Genomic DNA, 20,619 nt, shown 5'->3' with positions numbered 1-20,619 from the left:
AAAAAAAAAAAAAGGATCATTAGTGTTACAGAGGGCAGGAAGACAACCCCTTTGAAGAAGCAACGGTCAAGGACATCCAGTGGCCAGAACTGGAGAGTGCATATGCCCACATTCTGGATGCTCAGAGGGTACCAACTAAGAGACCAAATAAAACAAAATTCTCCAAGGCACATTCTAATCAGAATATAAAAACCATAGATACAGAATGCTGAAAGCAGAAAGATCAAAGAAGAAAATCACATACAAAGAATCACCCTTAAGTTTTACAGCAGATTTACCAAAGCAGCCCCTGCAGGTCCAAAGGCAGTGATAGTTGGGTGTTTGCTTTACTCTCGGCTGACCAGGGTTTAATCCCCGGCACCCCATATAGTCCCCCAAGTCTGCCAGGTGTAATTTCTTTTTCTTTTTCTTTTTTTTTAAGAAAGTCTTTTTATTTTCTGTTTTGTTTCGTTTTTGTTTTTGGGGTCACAACCGGCTGTGATCAGGGGTTACTCCTGGCTCTATGCTCAGAAATCGCTCCTGGCAGGCACAGGGGATTATATGGGATGCCAGGATTCGAACCACCATCCTTTTGCATGAGAGAGTAAATGCCTTACCTCCATACTGTCTCTCCGGCCCCCGAGTATAATTTCTGAACACAGAGCCAAAAATAAATCCTAAGCACCATCAGGTGTGCCCCCCCCAAACAAACAAACAAATAAACATAAGGCAGTGGTGGGATATAGTGAAAAACAATAAAATTAATGCCTCATCATAAAACACTTTACCCAGCCAAACTCTTCTTCAGATCTGAAGAAATGATGCACAGCTTCATGGATAAATAATAACTAGGGAAATTCACAGAATCAAAACTAACTTTAAAAGAAGAACGAAGTGGGTACTTTAAGACAAAACAAATTCCACAAGCACATCACACTTCGACAAAAAGATGGCATAAAATTCCACGACAATAACCTCTCAATGTCAAGGGACTAAATGCACAGAGTGACAAAATGGATTTTAAAAATAAATCCATGGGGGCCAGAGAGATAGCATGGAGACAGGGCATTTGCCTTACATGCTGAAGGACGGTGGTTTGAATCCCGGCATCCCATTTGGTCCCCCAAGCCTGCCAGGAGTGATTTCTGAGCTTTGAGTCAGGAGTAAACCCTGAGTATTGGCAGGTGTGACCCAAAAACAAAACAAAACAAACAAACAAACAAATAAATCCATGAGGCCAGAGAGATAGCACAATGGTAGGGCATCTGCTTGCCTGCGGCTGACTCAGGATAGAGCTGGGTTCAATTCCTGGCATTCCATTTGGTCTCCTGACCCTGCCAGGAGTGATTTCTGAGTGCAGAGCTAGGAGTAATCCCTGAGTGCTGCCGGGTGTGGGCCAAAAACAAAAACAAAAAAATTTTACAAACAGAAATAGAATAGAGAAATAGGGGCTGCAGAGATAGCACAGTAGTAAGGCGTTTGCGTTAGTAGTGGCAGACCCAGGACAGATGGTGGTTCAATTCCCAGCATTCCATATGGTTCCCCTGACCCTGCCAGGAGAATTTTTTGAGTACAGAGCCAGGAGTAACCCCTGAGCAGCGCCGGTGTGACCAAAAAAAAAAAAAAAAAGGAGAAATAACTCTAACACCTGGAAATTAAGAAAGGAAATGAAGAGATTAGAGATTCCTGGAATCAAAACAGAATGAGGGAATGAGGACATGAACTATCAGAATTTGTGGAACACAGCAAAAGCAGTGTTAAGAGGAAAGTTTGTAGTTTTGCAAGAAATCATCAGGAAGGAAAAAAGGAACCACATAAATAACTTGACCGAAAAGCTTAAGAAATTGAAAATGACCAACAAAATGAACTTAAAGTAGGCAGGAGGAAGGAAATAATAAAACTTAGAACAAAAATTAATGAATTGAAAACCCAAAATCCAATCCAAAAGATTAATAACAAGAGTGGGCTCCTTGAAAAAATAAACAAGATCAATAAACCTTAGCAAGATTCACAAAGAAAGAGATAAAAAGCCTACTAAAGCAAATCAGAAATAAAAGGAGGAAATGTTACAACAGATTACCACAGAAATTCAAAGGATAATCAGAGATTATTGAGAATCTTTATGCCATGAGTCAATAACCAAGAAAAAAAATGAATAAAAAAATGTATAAATTCTTGGACTCCTATAACCTCCCAAGGTGATCTGGAATATCTGAACAGACCAATCACTATCGAGAAAATTAAAATTAAACTGAAAATCAAAAGTCTTGCCCAAAATAAAAATCCAGGTCCTTGGGGCCAGAGAAATAGCATTTGCCTTGCATTTAGAAGGTCGGTGGTTCGAATCCCAGCATCCCATATGGTCCCCTGAGTCTGCCAGGCGCAATAGAGCCAGGAATAACCCCTGAGCGCTGCTGGGTATGACCCCCCCCCCCCAAAAAAAAAAATCCAGGTCCAGAGGATTCACTAATGAATTCTCTCAAACATTTAAAGAGAACCTACTGCCAATCTTTTTCATGCTGTTCCAGGAATTTGAAGAAACAAAAATATCCTGAACAGTTCCTATGAAACTAACATCACTCTAACACCAAAATCAAGCAAATACACCACAAAAAAGGAGAATTACAAGTCAATATTCTTGATAAACATAAAGACAAAAACCCTCAACAAAGTATTATAAAATAAAATATGACAAGTCATCAAAAGAACACACACCAAGACTAACTAGGATTCATCCTGGTCATGCAAGGATGGTTAAAATATGCAAGTCAGGGACCAGAGAGATAGCACGAAGGTAGGGCCTTTGCCTTGCATGCAGAAAGACAGTATCCCATATGTTCCCCCGAGCCTGCCAGGAGCAATTTCTGAGCATAGAGCCAGGTGGAACCCCTGAGTGCTGTTGATTGTGACCCAAAAACCAAAAAAAAAAAAAAAAAAGGCAAGTCAACATAATACAGCATATTAATACAAGAAAAATCATATGATCATATCAGTAGATTCAGAGAAAGCATTTAACAAGACCCAAAATCATTCATGATTTTAAAAAAACTCACAACAAGATGGGAATTGAAAGAACTTTCCTCAATATAGTCAAAGCCATTTATCACAAGCCCATAGCAAATATTATACTCAGTAGGAAAAATATTAAAAGCTTTCCAAGACCTAGCACAAGACAAGGTTTCCCACACTCATTTCTATTCAATATAGTACTGGAAGTACTTATGACAAGGCAAAGGTATCAAGGACATCCACATAGAAAAGAAAGAAGTCAAGCTCTCATTGTTTGCAAATGACATGACATTGTATTTTAAAAATCCTAAACACTACTAAAAAGCTTCTAGAAATAAGTTTTTTTTTTTTATAGTAAAGAGGCAAGCTAAAAAATAATTAAAAAGTCCATGGCTTTTCTATACACAAATAATGAAACAAAAGAAAGGCTTTTCTTTTTTTAATTACTCAGGGTTAGAGATAGTCCAACATGTTAAATACTTGTCTTGCACATGGCCAAATTGGGTTCAACCCCCAGAAACCCTAAGCACTGTCAGGCAGAATTCCTGAGTGCAGAGCCTAGAGGGCTGGGTGTGAGCCAAAAAACAAAGGAGGAGAAAAATGTGATGTTCCCCAAAACATTGTACAGATTCAAAGAAGTCCCTATAAAGATACTCAAAATGTTTTTCAAAAAAAAGAAAAAAACCGAGAGGGGGAGGGGGGGAGGGGGAGGGGGGGAGGGAGGGAGGGAGGTGGAGGGGGAGGGGAGGGGAGGGGGGAGGGAGGGAGGGAGGTGGGGAGGGAGGGAGGGAGGGAGGGAGGGAGGGAGGGAGGGAGGGAGGGAGGGAGGAAGGGAGGGAGGGAGGGAGGGAGGGAGGGAGGGAGGGAGGGAGGAAGGAAGGAAGGAAGGAAGGAAGGAAGGAAGGAAGGAAGGAAGGAAGGAAGGAAGGAAGGAAGGAAGGAAGGAAGGAAGGAAGGAAGGAAGGAAGGAAGATGGGAGGCATCATTTTTCCCAATTTCAAACTATACTACAATTCGGTAGAGATTAAAACAGCATGGTATTGGAATAAATTCCTTCCTTCCTCCCTCCCCCCCCTTCCTCTTTCCCTCTATCTCTCCTTTCCTTCTATCTTTCCAATCAATGGAATAGACATGAAGATCCTGAGACAAACACTTCAGTATATGATCAATTTACAAATATTCAATAAAAGAGGAAAGTAAGTAAGGAGAGTCTCTTCAACAAGTGGTACTGGGAAAAAAATAACTATGCAAAATAATAAGGGGCCGAAGAGATAGCATGAAGGTAGGACGTTTGCCTTACATGCAGAAGGACGGTGGTTCGGATCTCGGCTTCCCTGAGCCTGCCAGGAGCGATTTCTGAACACAGAGTCAGGAGTAATCCCTGAGCGCTGCCAAGTGTGACCCAAAAACAAACAAACAAACAAACAAAAATAATAATAATAATAATAATAAAAAATTCAGACCTCTAACACCATGCACAAATCAAATCAACATTAATTTTTGCCTTGCATGAAGCTAACCCAGGACAGACCTCCGTTAGATCCCTGGCATCCCATATGGTCTCCCAAACCAGGAGCGATTTCTGAGCACATAGCCAGGAGTAAGCCCTGAGCATCACAAAGCGTGGCCCAAAAAAACCCCAAAAAAAACCCAAAACAAAACAATTTAATTTAAGATCTTGATATCAGACCTGAAACTGTAAGGTTGTATAGAGGAAGAACTTCCATGACACTGAAGTTGAAGGAATCTTTAAGGATGAAATACCACTAACCAAGCAAGTGAGAGCAAAAAACAAATAGGACTACATTAAATTAAGAAGCTTCTGCACCTCAAAGAAAATGATGACATAGGTTGCACATAGAATGGGAAAAATTATTCACCCAATATCTATCTAATAAGACATTATCATCTAACATACATAAGGAGCTGGTAGAGCTTTAGGGAAAAAAACCACATCTAACCACATCAAAAAAGTGATAAGAGATAAATGAAAACTTCCTCAAAGAAGAAATACAGGTGGCCAAAAAGCATATAAAAATGTTCCACATAGGACCGGAGAGATAGTACAGTGGTAGGGTATTTGCCCTGCATGCAAAGAAGGGCAGTGGATCGAATCCCAGCATCCCATATGGTCCCGCAAGCCTGCCAAGGAGCGATTTCTGAACACAGAGTCAGGAGCAACCTGAGTGCCACCAAAATCCAAAATCCAAAAAAAGAAAAATGTTCCACAAAAGAAAGAATCAGATCTCCTTAGCTGCTTCTTCTTCTTCTTCTTTTTGGTTTTTGGGTCACACCCGGCAGTGCTCAGGGGTTACTCCTGGCTCTACACTCAGAAATCACTCCTGGTAGGCTCGGGGGACCATATTGGATACCGGGATTTGAACCACCGTCCTTCTGCATGCAAGGCAAATGCCCTACCTCCATGCTATCTGTCTGGGCCCCCTTAACTTCTTCATATTAAAAATTGAACAAGACAGAAAGTAACACAGTAACAAAAACAAAGCCATGTAACTGATAGAAATGAAAGGGTTAGGAGTGAAGAGGATAAAGAGAACCAGTGTAAGTGCCCTGCCCACTATACTATCTCTCCATCCCCAGACATCATTCATTTAAACGACTGATAAAGAAATTGAAGCCCAGTGAGGTTTTGACTTCATACAAAGTCCTTCCTGAATCTAGGTAATGGTAAAAGTAAATTTTTTTTCACACTCCCAAGTACTTTTGCTGTTTTAGTTTTGTTTGATTTTTGGTTCAGCAGTTCCTCTGGGGTTCTTCCTGGGTCTGTACACAGGAATTTCTCTTGCTGGTCTTGAGGGAATATATGAGATTCCAGGAATTGAACCTGGGTTGGCCGCATGCTAGGCAAATACCCTACCATTGTACTATGACTCCAATCCCAACCCTTTTTTCTTTTTCACTGAATAATGAGATAATGAAAGAAGCCTCAACTTACACATAGTAGGCTCCATAGCAATATTATAACTTGGAACACTAAATATAGAAGACAAAAACCAGACGAACAACAACAAAAAAAAAATTGTGATGTATCTTCAGCTGCTCCCCATTACAATCTCCTCACTCCTAATTCATTTTCCACGCCTCCCACAATTCACATCTTCTTAGTAATTAGGCAACTGTCCATGATGTTATGTGTGGAAATTGAAATCATTGCTTTTCTAGTCTTAAAGATTTTTATACTTTTTTCCAGTAGAAAAAAAAATCTTGCTTTTTCTGTTTTCCAGAATAAATATGATGGTCAATTCTCTTTAACCTCCAGGATATATAATGGCATGAGGGGCCGGTGTGGTGGCGCTAGAGATAAGGTGTCTGCCTTGCTTGTGCTAGCCTAGGACAGACCAAGGTTAGATCCCCCGGCATTCCATATAGTTCCCCAAGCCAGGAGCGATTTCTGAGCACATAGCCAGGAGTAACCCCTGAGCATCACCGGGTATGGCCCCAAAACCTAAATAAATAAACAAACAAACAAACAAACAAACAAATAACAGCATGAGATATACTTGAGGCTGTAGTATCTAGAATTTACATTTTCCTCATGTGAACACTACCACAATTCATTTTCTGTGAAGGTGAAACTAGATTGCATTATCCTTCTGCCAAAAGAATATCTTATATACAGAAATAGCTGAGAAAGCAAGTAACCTATTGAAAATGAAGTAATATTATAAAGGTTTCCAGAAAAAAAATTCTCAAACATCTTTCCAAGGAATTTTTTTACACCTAAATGCAAATGCAATCGGAAACTATTTTTCTCTTCCTGTTATCCCATAAAAATCTAGGCTATCTGGTTATAACTCTTTCATATTTAAACACAGTTAAGGTACCTAATTTCTGTCTTCATATTTTTTCTAAGATTAATTTCTCCTCTCAAATCTAACTTTGCAGCTTCTTTTTTTTTGGGGGGGCCACACCCGGTAATGCTCAGGGGTTACTCCTGGCTACGTGCTCAGAAGTTGCTCCTGGCTTGGGGGACCATATGGGACACCGGGGGATCGAACCTCGGTCCATCCAAGGCTAGCGCAGGCAAGGCAGGCACCTTACCTTTAGCGCCACCGCCCGGCCCCACTTTGCAGCTTCTTAATCATCGTGGTTCTTTCTGAAACTTACATCAAATAAAATGGCTCTAAATACAATATTCTTTTTTGGTTTGGGGGCCATACCCACCAGTGTTCAGTGGTTATTTCTGGCCCTGTGGGATTAAACCCAGATAGACTACATGTAAGGTAAATGTTCTACCCAATATGCTCTCTCTCCAATCCCTAAATGTGATCATTTTAACAGGGGAAAAAGTGGCTTTAAATAATGCCAACCTGATAAAAAAAATTTATATAAAATATTCCTATATTCAGGATTAAGATTTATAAATAAGTAGCCAAATCTCTTATGAAGGTCATTCTAAATCAAGAAAAATTCTGCCAGGCTGGAGCAGTGGTGCAAGTGGTAAGGTGTCTGCCATGCCCGCGCTAGCCTAGGACAGACCATGGTTGGATACCCATCATCCCATATGGTCCCCAAGCCAGGAGTGATTCCTAAGCACATAGCCAGGAGTGACCCCTGAGCGTCACCGGTGTGCCCCCTCCCAAAAAAGAAAATTTCTGCCACCCAAGAAACACTTGGCAAATATGGAATAACTTTTAATTATCACAAATGGGAAAGCAGAGGGTGTACTTCTGGCATGTATGGGTAAAAAACACAAAAGCCACTTAACATTCCACAATGTATAGGATATCCTTCCTATAATAAAGCTCTAAATATCAATAGTGCAAAAGTTGAGAAATCCCAACTTATGAGTAACAATAACTTTAATAAAAGAAAGGAAACGGGAAGAAGAAAAAAAAAACGTTGAGTGAAAAAGATTTAAAAAATGAGAACTAGAGTCAGGGACATGGCTCAGTGGAAAAAAATGTGTTACCATGCACATATAGTTTAGTTTAGTCCTGAATTTAGGTTCCAACTGCATAACGTAAGAAAAGATTCCTGTAAGGCAGAGAAAAGGAGATGAATAGAGGGAAAGAGAAAGAAATAGAATGCCATAAAATATTAAATAGAGGAGGCTGGAGAGATAGCACAGCGGTAGAGTGTTTGCCTTGCATGCAGCTGACCCAGGATGGACCTGAGTTTGATTCCCGCCATCCCATATTGTCCCCCAAGCCTGCCTGCTAGGAGCAATTTCTGAGTAAACCCCTAAGCGGCACTGGATGTGGCCCAAAACCAAAAAAGAAGATAATGCATAGTGACTAGTTTAAGTGTCGCACATGATATTTCCTACTAAAATTTGTTTTATAAAATGATGTTGATACCATCTTACCCACCTTTTGTTTAAGTTTGGTTTTGGCTACTCTCACTAGTATTCCTCAATGCTCAGGCACCATGTGGTGCCAGGCATTGAATCTGGGTCTCTCACATGGAAAGTATGTGCTCCAAATCTTTGGACTATTTCCTCAACCCTTTGTCCATTTTATACATTCAACTTAGCATTACTCATTAGTGACTGGCCTGCCAAAAGAACAGCATATCCCTCACTATCTCATTATCTATCTAGTTTGTTTTGTTTTGTACTGATTTACTCATTCATGAAACAAATATTTTTGAAGCAACTATTATATTCTAGACACTAGAAATATAATATTAGAGAAACATTTTGCCAGCAAAGAGCTTTCCCGGAAAAGAGATAAGAAGATACCAATGCACCTAACTTGTTAAGGGTTTTTTGTTTGTGTGCTCAGGGATCAATCCTGGCAGGATTCAAGGGACTATATATGGGATGCTTATGAGATGCTGGGAGACTGAACCTGGGTCAGCTGCATGCAAGGCAAGCACCCTACCTGTTGTACTATCTCTCTGACCCCTATACCTAGTTTATTTTTCCTAATTCAATTACCTTATGCTTAATTTCTATTGGCATTAGTCCATGTTTCTCAAGTCAACTCAGAATCAAAACTATTCTTGTGAAGGTCTCAATGTGACCTGTTGAATAGGCAAACTAGTTTCTAGTTTACCATTCATGACCAGTGTTTCTACAAGAAGGAAAAGCATTTCAGTCACTCAAAAATTACATGGCCATAGAAATGGCTCAACAGGTTGAGTTTAAGGTCAGGTTCAGCCTCCCAGCATGCAAGAAATGCAGTAGTGACTCTAAATACAGAGCTGGATCTGAACACTACCAGGAATGACCCATAAAAAAATGAGGGTTTTTTTTTTTTTTTTCAGAGAGATAGCATAAAGGTAAGGCATTTGCCTTGCATGCAGAAGGATGGTGGTTCGAATCCCAGCATCCCATATAGTCCCCCGTGCCTGCCAGGAGTGATTTCTGAGCATAAAGCCAGGAGTAACCCCTGAGCGCTACTGGGTATGATACAAAAACAAAACAAAAACAAACAAAAAGAAACAAACTATTTTGGTGGCAGTGGTGTGCAGTGATTTTGTATATAAATAATATAAACTTGGGGTGGAGCAGAGTAAGGCATATAGTCCCCTGAGCACTGCCCCAAGTCACCCCTGAGAACAGAGGATGGAGGAGGGGGGTTGTCTATAGTCTAAAACAACCTCAGAAGTTAGCTAACAATAAAGTCTACAACTCAAAATACATTCAAAGGCAGAAGAAAACCTGTCTGCAAGCACTGCAACCTATGACTCTCATGGTCTAAGACGGCAGTCAGCATATTCCAACTGGCATGCACTCACAGCATAGTTGTTGGCATCACTCCTTTTTTTGTTTTTTTGGACCACACCCTGTGGCTCTGCTCTCAGAAATTACTTCTAGCAGGCTCAAGGGATCATAGGGATGATGGGAATCAAATCCAGGTAGGCCACATGCAAGGCAAACAAGCCCTATACACCGTGCTATTGCTCTGGCTCATCACTACTTTATACCTTGATCCAACAAAGGAATATACCAAATTTGTTCTTTTAAAGATTTAATGGGTCTATATATATCAACTTCCCTGAAATTTATATGTAAAGCATGGTAGGCAGTGAACCACAGTCTTGGTATTTATGATGATCAACAATGTGGTACAGGAACCTAAGTACAGAAAGAAACAGTATGGTTCATAGGAAAAAAAGATGCTGGAGAAAAGAAAACATTACTCTTCTCTTCAAAGGAAAAGTGGTGAACTGTATTCTCACAAGGAGGACTCAGCTGTACCCAGGGACTGAGCCTAACTTCCTTGAAGAGTTCACCAGGGGGTAAGCCAGAAAGCAATAGAAAGAAATACCCAGAGGGATTAGAGTGGGGGTTGGGAAAACACTATTTAAGAATGGGGTGGGAGTGGGGTCTTGGTAAAGCTAGAAAAAGAGACAGGAACAGAGAGCAATGTTTCCCAGACTTCACGAGCACAGTAGGAGAGTGAAGGGAAGAGAAGGTGGAGGCCTCTAAGAATTCACACCCTGTACCCTCAGTTACAAACACAGTCTAGTTGCTAACAATATTAAATTCCAAAATGACTTGTAATGTAGGAAAATAAAATAAACATCCTGCACACTTACCCAATCCGGGTAAACAGCTTCCCATGGGCATGGAGAAAACTGAGGATGAACCTTTTGTTCAGCTGCATGGGAAAGAGAGAAAGGAGAAAACAATTAAACTTTCCCCAGTTTCCTGTTACTGAACAGAGTCCCTAGTGACACAATAACCTGGCCAGGGTCTAAGGGGTGGGCACTACGGATGGGAACCAAATGGACATGCCCAAACTCTCACACAGACCTAGGGCACATGCCCAACAGCTGTTATTCAGCTGAGCCAAAATGTCAGCAGGCTCAGTGAGTGGATGGCACCCTCTGCTGGCCAATGTATGGGGGTATGAGATGAAGCCATGAAGAGAAAAAACTAAAGGATGAACAGAAGATGCAAGCAGCTCTCTGATATCTAAAACTCTCCTGGTCCCCTAATGATGAAAATAAAGCATTTAAAAGAATGAGAAAGATAATTAACTTTAGAGAAGTCCAAGAACTTCCATGTATAATCTTTTTTCTCTTTAAAAAAATTGGAAACTGAGTCTCTAAGTGAAATTCTCTGGCTTTTGACTATTGATTATGAATGAAATTAAAATATTAAAATCCAGCATTCCATTTGGTTCCCTGTTCTCCACCAGGTAATTCCTGAGTAATTCCTAAGTACAGAACCAGGAATAAGCCCTGAGCATCACTGGGCTCAGGTCAAACAAATGAAAATTTTAACATCAAATTATTCAACACAACTTTGTCAGTCACATCTGGCCTATAAAATACCAATTTACAATCTTAGCTCAGGGGCCGGAGGGATAGCATAGCGGTGTTTGCCTTGCAAACAACCGATCCAGGACCTAAGGTGGTTGGTTCGAATCCCAGTGTCCCATAGGGTCCCCCGTGCCTGCCAGGAGCTATTTCTGAGCAGATAGCCAGGAGTAATCACTGAGCACTGCCGGGTGTGGCCCAAAAACCAAAAAAAAAAAAAAAAAAAAAAAAAGGTGTACTATCTTAGTTCAAGTTTCTAAATACTTTACTATCAAAACTAAAGGGGAGAGTGCCCCCTGAGAAAAACAGGGGTGGGAGAAAAAGACAGTTTCAAAGACAGAACAAATCTTGTCATGGTCCTCTGAATCAATATGGTCTCTTTGAATCAATATGCTCAGGAAGAAAGATCAAGAATCCTGAGCTTATGATGACAGTTAATGCAAGGAACAGTCCAGGCAAGTACAGACAAGCCAAATATCATATAGATACTTTGCCCAGAAAGAAAAAATGCTCTGGTTTATACTCTTGCAAAAACAGAACAGCAATCTATTGTATGCAAACTATGCATGAGAAAAGGAGTACATTCTCATTTCACCAATGACTTCAACAGCAAACATTATACGCATACTTTACTGTTCTTGCTTAAATAATTAAATTTAAATTATTGTTACATTATTAACCAACACTACTAAATCAAACTCTGATATATATAAAGTGCTGGGATTGGGAGGAATATGGGTCAGTAACTAAACCACCTTATCTTACATGCATGGGGCCACAAACCCAATTCCCAGTGCCACCTACATGCAATGAGCATGATCCTGTCAGTTCTGTTGTCTGTGATCACTGGTACAGCAGACAATTTCCAGCTGCACCAGAGCCAAATGTCTGCACTCACCACAACTGAAAAGGTATGTGAACACCAAAGTCAAGAATATAATCCCTCAGTGAAGTATTTGGTTTGGGCTATTTTGTTTGTTTTGTTTTGCTGGGGCCCACCTTGTACATGCTCATTACTTACTACTCCTGGCTCTGTGCTCAGGTATCAATCCTGGCAGGGTCAGGGACTAAAGATGGTGCTAAGGGCTGAACATGACTCAAATACATACAAGTTAAATTCTTAAATTCTCTATTACGCTAATTTCTGACCTTATTGAAACACATGTCTAAATATCACAATTAGGAGTGCCAAAGTGAGAGCACAGCAGTAGGGCATTTTCCTTGCGTGTGGCCAACCCAAAATGGATCTGGATTAGATTCCCTGCTTCTCATATGATTCCCAGAGCCTGCCAGGAGCAATTTCTGAGTGCAGAGCCAGAAGTGACACCTGAGCACTGCCAGGTGTGGCCCAAGACATAAAGAAACAAATAAATATCACAATTTAAATGTGACCCCTAATGAGCACTAAAGTTGAGTGCATGAGCAACTAAACCTAATGTGCCATCAATAGCAAGCACAAGTATGTGTGTGAGGGGCAATCCCAGTTCTCAAAATAGCAACTTCAATAGTAAAAGGAGTGGGCGGAAAGGTTCAGGATACTTCACTAGGTTCCATAAATACATACAAGGGAAAGATGCAATGTTGCAAAATAAAGTGCCAATGGTAGACCAATAAAGCAGCCTAGGTAAGGAAGTTTGTAGACCTTAGATCTACTAATAGAGAAAGTGACTAAGTTAGGATTAATAGAGAAATTAATTAATAGAGAAAATGGTTCAAATCCCGGACGAGCCCCCGCCCAAAATAGAGAAAATGATTAAGTTAGGATGTAGGCCTTACATCTACTAATATAAAAAGTGATGAAAATCCTGAATTTTCCCATCAAACTGACTTTCTGCCACTTTGGTCTGGGATCTTGTGCAGCTGAGCAAATAATACAGTGGGTAGGGAGCTTGCCTTGACAATGGCCAACCTGGGCTTGATCCCTGGCACCACATATGGTTCCCCTAAGAACAAAGAGCCAGAAAACCTGAGCAGCACTGGGTGCGGGGGAAAAAAAAAAAAACACTCACACCATCAATACATTTCTTTCTACACAATGGAAATAGAATTTATATGTTAATGGTTGATGGGATGGCAAGTAAAGCAAGGTTGACATGTTGTAATCATGTTTAGCTGAACATTCTCGCCTAATGAAATGAAAAATAAGTGGCAAAATAAGTTAACAAAAGGCTGTAGGCTAACCAGGGTCAGTCAGTTCAAAGCAGTACAGAAATTTAAGTGACATAAATCAGTAAACTTGTCTTAGTTTTGGGTGTTTTTTTTTTTTTTTTTTTTTTTAGTTGTTCAGTTTGTTCGTTTTTGGGCCATACCAGACTATGTTCAGGATCACACCTAATGGGATCTGAAGACCATATGGAGTGCCAAGGATTGAACCCAGGTGTAGAGCATACAAGGCAAGGCACCTTACCTGCAGTACTATTTAAATAGAATTAAAATGGGACTAGAATTTGAACCCAGGTCTTTTTTCCCCAAAACAGTTCTCCTTTCCTTATGCTGCAGCCATTTTAGGAAAAGAATTGGTGGGATTATTGATAAGCAGCAAATGAGAAAATGAGAGCAAACAAAAACAAGTTCAGTTTTAAGTTTTCCTTATGATTAGGCAGAAAATTTATATCAGGCGCCTCACAATACTTCCTGGAGTAAATTAAGAGCACAAAAAGGTTTTTGTTTTTTTTTTTTTTTTTTTTTGGTTTTTGGGCCACACCCTGTGAGGCTCAGGGGTTACTCCTGGCTATGCGCTCAGAAGTTGCTCCTGGCTTCTTGGGGGACCATATGGGACGCCGGGGGATCGAACCGCGGTCCGTCCTAGGCTAGCGCAGGCAAGGCAGGCACCTTACCTCCAGCGCCACCGCCCGGCCCCTACAAAAAGGTTTTTATAATATTGTGGTCTTATTTATAATTCCCAGAGAACCTACCTTAGAGTAGAAGATAAAAGCTCACTAAAGCCACACATACCATTATCATATTTATTTTTTTTTTTTTTGGTTTTTGGGTCACAGCCTGTGACGCTCAGGGGTTACTCCTGGCTATGCACTCAGAAGTTGCTCCTGGCTTCTTGGGGGACCATATGGGATGCCGGGGGATCGAACCGCGGTCCGTCCTAGGCTAGCACAGGCAAGGCAGGCACCTTACCTCCAGCGCCACCGCCCGGCCCCCCATTATCATATTTTAACTCTATCATGTACAAAGTGAATTTCAATGCACTGCATTCCCACTGAGTGAAGGGGATCTTAGGAAACGTCTCCAAAATGCATACACTCTCAGTCCCTGGTTACAACTATTATATTTTTAATTTGAAAGTATCAGTCTACACGTTTTCTTTTTATTGTCAGCAGTAGAATTTTAAATAAAAATTAAAGAGGTAAAAGCATCCTAGAGAGGAGTATGACATGTTATACTGAGAAAGTGTGTTTCTGGGGCCGGAGAGATGGCATGAAGGTAGGGCGTTTGCCTTGCATGCAGAAGGACGGTGGTTCGAATCCCGGCATCCCATATGGTCCCCCGAGCCTGCCAGGAGCGATTTCTGAGTGCTGAGCCAGTAGTAACCCCCGAGTGCTGCCAGGTGTGACCCAAAAGCCAAAAAAACAAACAAACAAACAAAACAAAACAAAAAGTCTCTCATTTTCACTACTTATTGACTCTGTTTTGGGGCCATACCCTATGGTGCTCAGGGCTCATGCCATCTTGGAAGGATCACTCCTTCCAAGGCTCAGGGACCATGTGTGGTGCCAGGGATTGAACCCAGGTCAGCTGAGTTCAAGACAGGCATAATGTGTGCTGTATTCTCTGTCCCAACTTTTTGTTTCTTAGCAAAACACTCAGAGATGGCGTTATTCAGGGGAAAAAATGGTATTCTGCCACTGATAAGACTTCTACTTCCAGTTTTTTCTTTCTTCAATTCTACTGGTCACAAGAAACTTAAAATGTTTCTTGGCCTATGTAGCCTTAAGAGATAGGGGTGTAGTTCAGGGGAAAAGTACCATGCCTTGCATACATGAGACCTTGATTTCATCCCTGAAAACACATACACACACGCAAGCATGCAAGCAATCCAGGAGTGACCCAGGAGAGTGGATTGTAAGCTTTAAGCACTGTCAGGTGTCGCCCCAAAAAACTAATATATAAATGAATAAGTAAATAAATAACTTTTTTTTTTGTAGCCACACCCGGTGATACTCAGGAGTTACTCCTGGCTATGCGCTCAGAAATCCCTCTTGTAATGGAGGGCCATATTTGACACCAGGAATCAAACCAGGTCTGTCCTGGGTCAGTCGCGTGCAAGGCAAACACCCTACTGCTGAGCTATCGCTCTGGCCCCAACTTTGTTATATTTTAAGAGGGAAACAAACACTAACCTCTTAGGTTTGACAAAATAGCTAAAGACCTATTTTCTTTTTTTTTTTTTCTTTAATTGGTTTTTGGGCCACACCCGTTTGACGCTCAGGGGTTACTCCTGGCTATGTGCTCAGAAATCGCCCCTGGCTTGGGGGGACCATATGGGACGCCGGGGGATCGAACTGTGGTCCTTCCTTGGCTAGCGCTTGCAAGGCAGACACCTTACCTCCAGCGCCACCTACCCGGCCCCAAGACCTATTTTCAATTGTACCTACTAACAATGTCCAAGAAAAATCAAAGCATATAATCAAAGTCCATGGATTGTCACTCTAAAGCACTGAGATCGAAATGAAGGTGGATAGGTGGATGTGGGCAGATGTAATGCTAACCACCTTCATCATGTGCTCCTATGACAAGCATCATCAAGAGCAAAGAAGCAACATAGGATATTCAATGCCATATAAACTGTACTCCAAACTAAAAACAGCAAAACAATTTGCCAACTATCCATTTATGCTCTAAAATTTTTCTAAGACAAGGCCTACAAGCTAGGAAGTTGCCAAGAGGCATTGTGTTTTTCTTACAGATACTGTCCCTCAATCAACCAGTGAATCCTTGAGTGAGGTGAAATCTTTTTAAAGTAAAGAAAAGCAGGCTTGGGCCCGGAGAGATAGCACAGCGGCATTTGCCTTGCAAGCAGCCGATCCAGGACCAAAGGTGGTTGGTTCGAATCCCGGTGTCCCATATGGTCCCCCGTGCCTGCCAGGAGCTATTTCTGAGCAGACAGCCAGGAGTAACCCCTGAGCACCGCCGGGTGTGGCCCAAAAACCAAAAAAAAAAAGAAAAAAAAAAAAAGAAAAGAAAAGCAGGCTGGGGCTGGAGAAATGCAGATTGGGTAGGGTGTTTGCCTTGCATGGGCCACCCTGGGATCAAACTCTGGCATCCCAAATGGTACCCAAAGACTGTCAGGAAAATTTTCTGAGCACAGAGCCAGGACTACCTCAAGAGCCACCAGGTTGGGGGTGGGGGGGAAGGTAGGCAGGGAGAGAAGGGAAGAAAGGGAATAAAAATTCGGAGTAGAAGTAACATAAGAAAACAGGTGAAGAGGGGAACCAGAGAGATAACACAGTGGTAGGGCATTTGCCTTGCATGTGACCGACCCAGAAGGGACCCGGTTCAATTCCCAGAATCCCATATGGTCCCCCAGCCTGCCAGGGACGATCTCTGAGTGCAGAGCTAGGAGTAATCCCTGAGCATTTCTTTTTTTTTTTTTTTTTTTTTTTGGTTTCTGGGTCACACCTGGCAGTGCTCAGGGGTTACTTCTAGCTCTACACTCAGAAATCACTCCTGGCAGGCTCGGGGGACCATATGGGATGCCGGGATTCGAACCACTGACTTTCTGCATGCCAGGCAAACGCCTTACCTCCATGCTATCTCTCCAGCCCCAATCCCTGAGCATTTCTTGGTGTGGCCCAACAACCAACCAACCAACCAACAAACAAACAAACAAACAAAGTTCAAAAATAAAAGAAAAAAAATAAGAGGGGTGAAGAGGGGTGATGGCACAGCAGTAGGGCATTTGCCTCACACACAGCCGACCAGAAACAGATCGGTTTGATCCTCAGCATCCCATATGGTCCCACGAGCCTGCCAGGAGTAAGCCCTGAGTACTGCCGGTTATAGTCCAAAAATCAAAAACCAAAAAAAAGGAGAAAAAAAAGAAAGTAAGTGAAGAATACTAGGCATTTGGTAGTAATATGGTAGAGTAACTGTATATCCAAAACATAAATACTGACACACTATAAAAAGCTACCTAAAATAAAGCAATAATAATTTATAAATTCTAAATTTATATAAAAGGATTTACAAATAGTAAAATAATAAAAAACTTCAATGAGAAAGGACCCACGCAAACAAAAATGTGGAGATATATTTCAATAAGTTATTAATGCCAATAATCACCTAATAGAGATGAAAATTACTCCTTAGGAATTTTTTGTATTCCTCCTTTCAGGACACAGAGAAAGAAAGCATAAGTAACCATGACTCCAAGACTTTGTAGAGGTTCTGTGTGACAGAATAGTAGGTAGGAAATTAGCCGGACATGCGGCCAACAATCCCTGGCCTATATAGTCATGCCCATCAGTAATGATCTCTGAGCGCAGAACCAGGAGTAAGCCCTGAGTTGTGGCATAAAAACAAAACAAAAGGGGCCAGAGAGATAGCATGGAGGTAAGGCATTTTGCCTTGCATGCAGAAGGACGGTGGTTCAATTCCCAGCATCCCATATGGTCCCCCGAGCCTGCCAGGAGCGATTTCTGAGCATAGAGACAGAGTCACTCCTGAGCACTGCTGGGTGTGACCCAAAAACCAAAAAAAAGGGGGGGGGACACAGGAGTGATAGCGCAGCAGTATGGCGTTTGCTTTGCACGTGGCTGACCCAGGACAAACCTCAGTTCAAACCCATCATCCCATATGGTCCCCCAAGCCAGGAGTGATTTCTGAGAGCATAGCCAGAAGTAATTCCTGAGTGTCACCGGGTATGGCCCAAAAACCAAATAAATAAATAAATAAAGACAGAGCAAATAAATCAATGAGGATCCCTAAATTAGTCCAGAAAGTGAATCAAGGCTGAGGTAAAGAAGAAATGTCGGGGCCGGGAAGGTGGCGCTAGAGGTAAGGTGTCTACCTTGCAAGCGCTAGCATAGGACGGACTGGACCGCAGTTCGATCCCCCGGCCTCCCATATGGTCCCCCCAAGCCAGGGGTGATTTCTGAGCGCATAGCCAGGAGTAACCCCTGAGCTTCACCAGGTGTGGCCCAAAAACCAAAAAAAAACAAAAAAAAAAGAAGAAGAAATGTCAATAACTCCTCAACATTAGTTTGCCAACCCCTTAATTGTTCTGAACAGGATGACAGCTCAATCAGCTCTAATCAAACACAACTTCCATGTAACGTCATGTTTTTACAATCATTCATTTAATCCTTTGAATTCAAATATAAAATGTGTCTCTTAAAGATACATCTTCCAACTATGCTTACTTTAAAACAACACTTTAAAAAAAAACAGCAACTTCCTATCATTTCATTATCTTTCCTACTTAAAAGCTAGCTGACTGGAAGGTAACTAACTGGGATAAGCATCAAATCAGTGGTCACCTCCAGAAAATCTAGCCAGCAAGAATAGGGTCAGCTAAACAGAGCAACTGGCTCTCGAGATAAAGTAGGACTAGTTATAAAGAAAAGAAGCAAGAGCCAGAGAAGTAAATTAGCTCAAGGGCTAGATCTCGTGCTTTTGCATACAGAAATCTCAGATTTGATCCCAGGTAATGCATGGTCTCCTGAGCACCAACCAGGGGTCTCAAACTCACGGCCCGCGGGCCAAAAACGGCCCTCCGTACAACATTTTGTGGCCCTGTCCTAGAGGAATCTTTTTTTGTTTTGTTTTGTTTTAGTTGTTTGGGTCACACCCCCCAATATTCAAGGCTTACTACTGACTTTGCACTCAAGGATCACCCAACTTTGCCTCCTGTGACCCACAAGTAAATTGAGTTTGAGACCCCTGATAGAGCAAAGGAGAGAGGGTTCATGTGGTCAAATGGTGCCAGAGATTAAACTCAGGGTGTTACACTTAAATATGGCCTCTACAACTTTAGCTGACTTCACAACCTCAACAAATCAGCATTTATAAATAAATTTTTTTTTTTTTTTGGTTTTTGGGCCACACCCGTTTGACGCTCAGGGGTTACTCCTGGCTATGTGCTCAGAAATCGCCCCTGGCTTGGGGGGACCATATGGGACGCCGGGGGATCGAACCGCGATCCGTTCCTTGGCTAGCGCTTGTAAGGCAGACACCTTACCTCTAGCGCCACCTTCCCGGCCCCTAAAATTTTAAAAAATTATAAGGTAGGGGCCATAGAGATAGCACAGCAGTAAGGCGTTTGCCTTGAAAGCAGAAGGGCGATGGTTCGAATCCTGGCATCCCACATGGTCCCCCAAGCCTGCCGGGGGTGATTTCTGAGTGTAGAGCCAGGAGTAGCCTCTGAGCACTGCTGGGTGTGACCCAAAAACCAGGAAAAAAAAAAAAAAAAGGTAATTCTGATTTGAGATAACCACTAAAAAAGACCCAGGGTCAACAAGATGGATTTTCTTTGGGCCCGGAGCGATAGCACAGCGGCTTTGGCTTGCAAGCAGCCGATCCAGGACCAAAGGTGGTTGGTTCGAATCCCGGTGTCCCATATGGTCCCCCGTGCCTGCCAGGAGCTATTTCTGAGCAGACAGCCAGGAGTAACCCCTGAGCACCGCCGGGTGTGGGCCCCCCCCCCAAAAAAAAAAAGATGGATTTTCTTTGATGGAATCTACCTTGCTACCTAATTTATGGCCTATGTGCTAAGGATGTTTCTAGTTTTAATGACTAAAACAATTTTAATATTTGGTATAATAATTACATGAATTGGGAAGGGAAATATCAAGCCACAGCCAATAGCTCACGGGAGCAATTTACTTTCTTTTGGTTTGTTTGGGGTTTTTTTTTTGGGGGGGGGGGGCACACCCGGCAGCAGGCTCGGTGGTCCATATGGGATGTTGGGGATAGAACCCAGGCCTGTCCCAGGTCAGCAGCATGCAAGGTAAACCCTATCACCATGGTTATCACTCTGACCCCAGGAGCTATTCCTTACTCTAAGCTCAGGAATGACCCCTGGTGTTTAGGATTCAAATGTGGATGAGCCACATGTGAAATAAAGATCTTATTTCCTGTACTATCTTTTATGCCTTTGTAATTTTAACTTTAATGTCTAAGTTCTATTGAAATAGTCACATTTGGGGCCGGGGCGGTGGCGCTAGAGGTAAGGTGTCTGCCTTGCCAGCACTAGCCTAGGACGGACCGCGGTTCGATCCCCCGGCGTCCCATATGGTCCCCCAAGCCAGGAGTGACTTCTGAGCATATAGCCAGGAGTAACCCCTGAGCGTCACTAGGTGTGGCCCAAAAACAAGAAAGAAAGAGGAAGGAAGGAGGGAGGGAGGGAGGGAGAAAGGGAGGGAGGGAGGGAGGGAGGCAGGGAGG

General features: G+C 42.2%; 1 protein-coding gene across 1 annotated transcript in view; it reads right to left on the bottom strand.

Moving 5' to 3' along the window:
* SMG6 (SMG6 nonsense mediated mRNA decay factor) overlaps positions 1-20,619 on the bottom strand; it is a 303,380-nt gene that overhangs the window by 212,656 nt on the left and 70,105 nt on the right. The window contains exon 9 of the mRNA XM_049782046.1: positions 10,495-10,556. Within this exon, the coding sequence (XP_049638003.1) occupies positions 10,495-10,556 (62 nt within the window). The remainder of the gene's footprint in view (positions 1-10,494; positions 10,557-20,619) is intronic.

This window comes from Suncus etruscus, chromosome 1 (assembly GCF_024139225.1).
Source record: "Suncus etruscus isolate mSunEtr1 chromosome 1, mSunEtr1.pri.cur, whole genome shotgun sequence".
Taxonomy (NCBI): Eukaryota; Metazoa; Chordata; class Mammalia; order Eulipotyphla; family Soricidae; genus Suncus; species Suncus etruscus.
The sequence above is the reverse complement of the archived record's forward strand: the minus strand, read 5'-3'. Positions and strand labels throughout refer to the sequence as shown.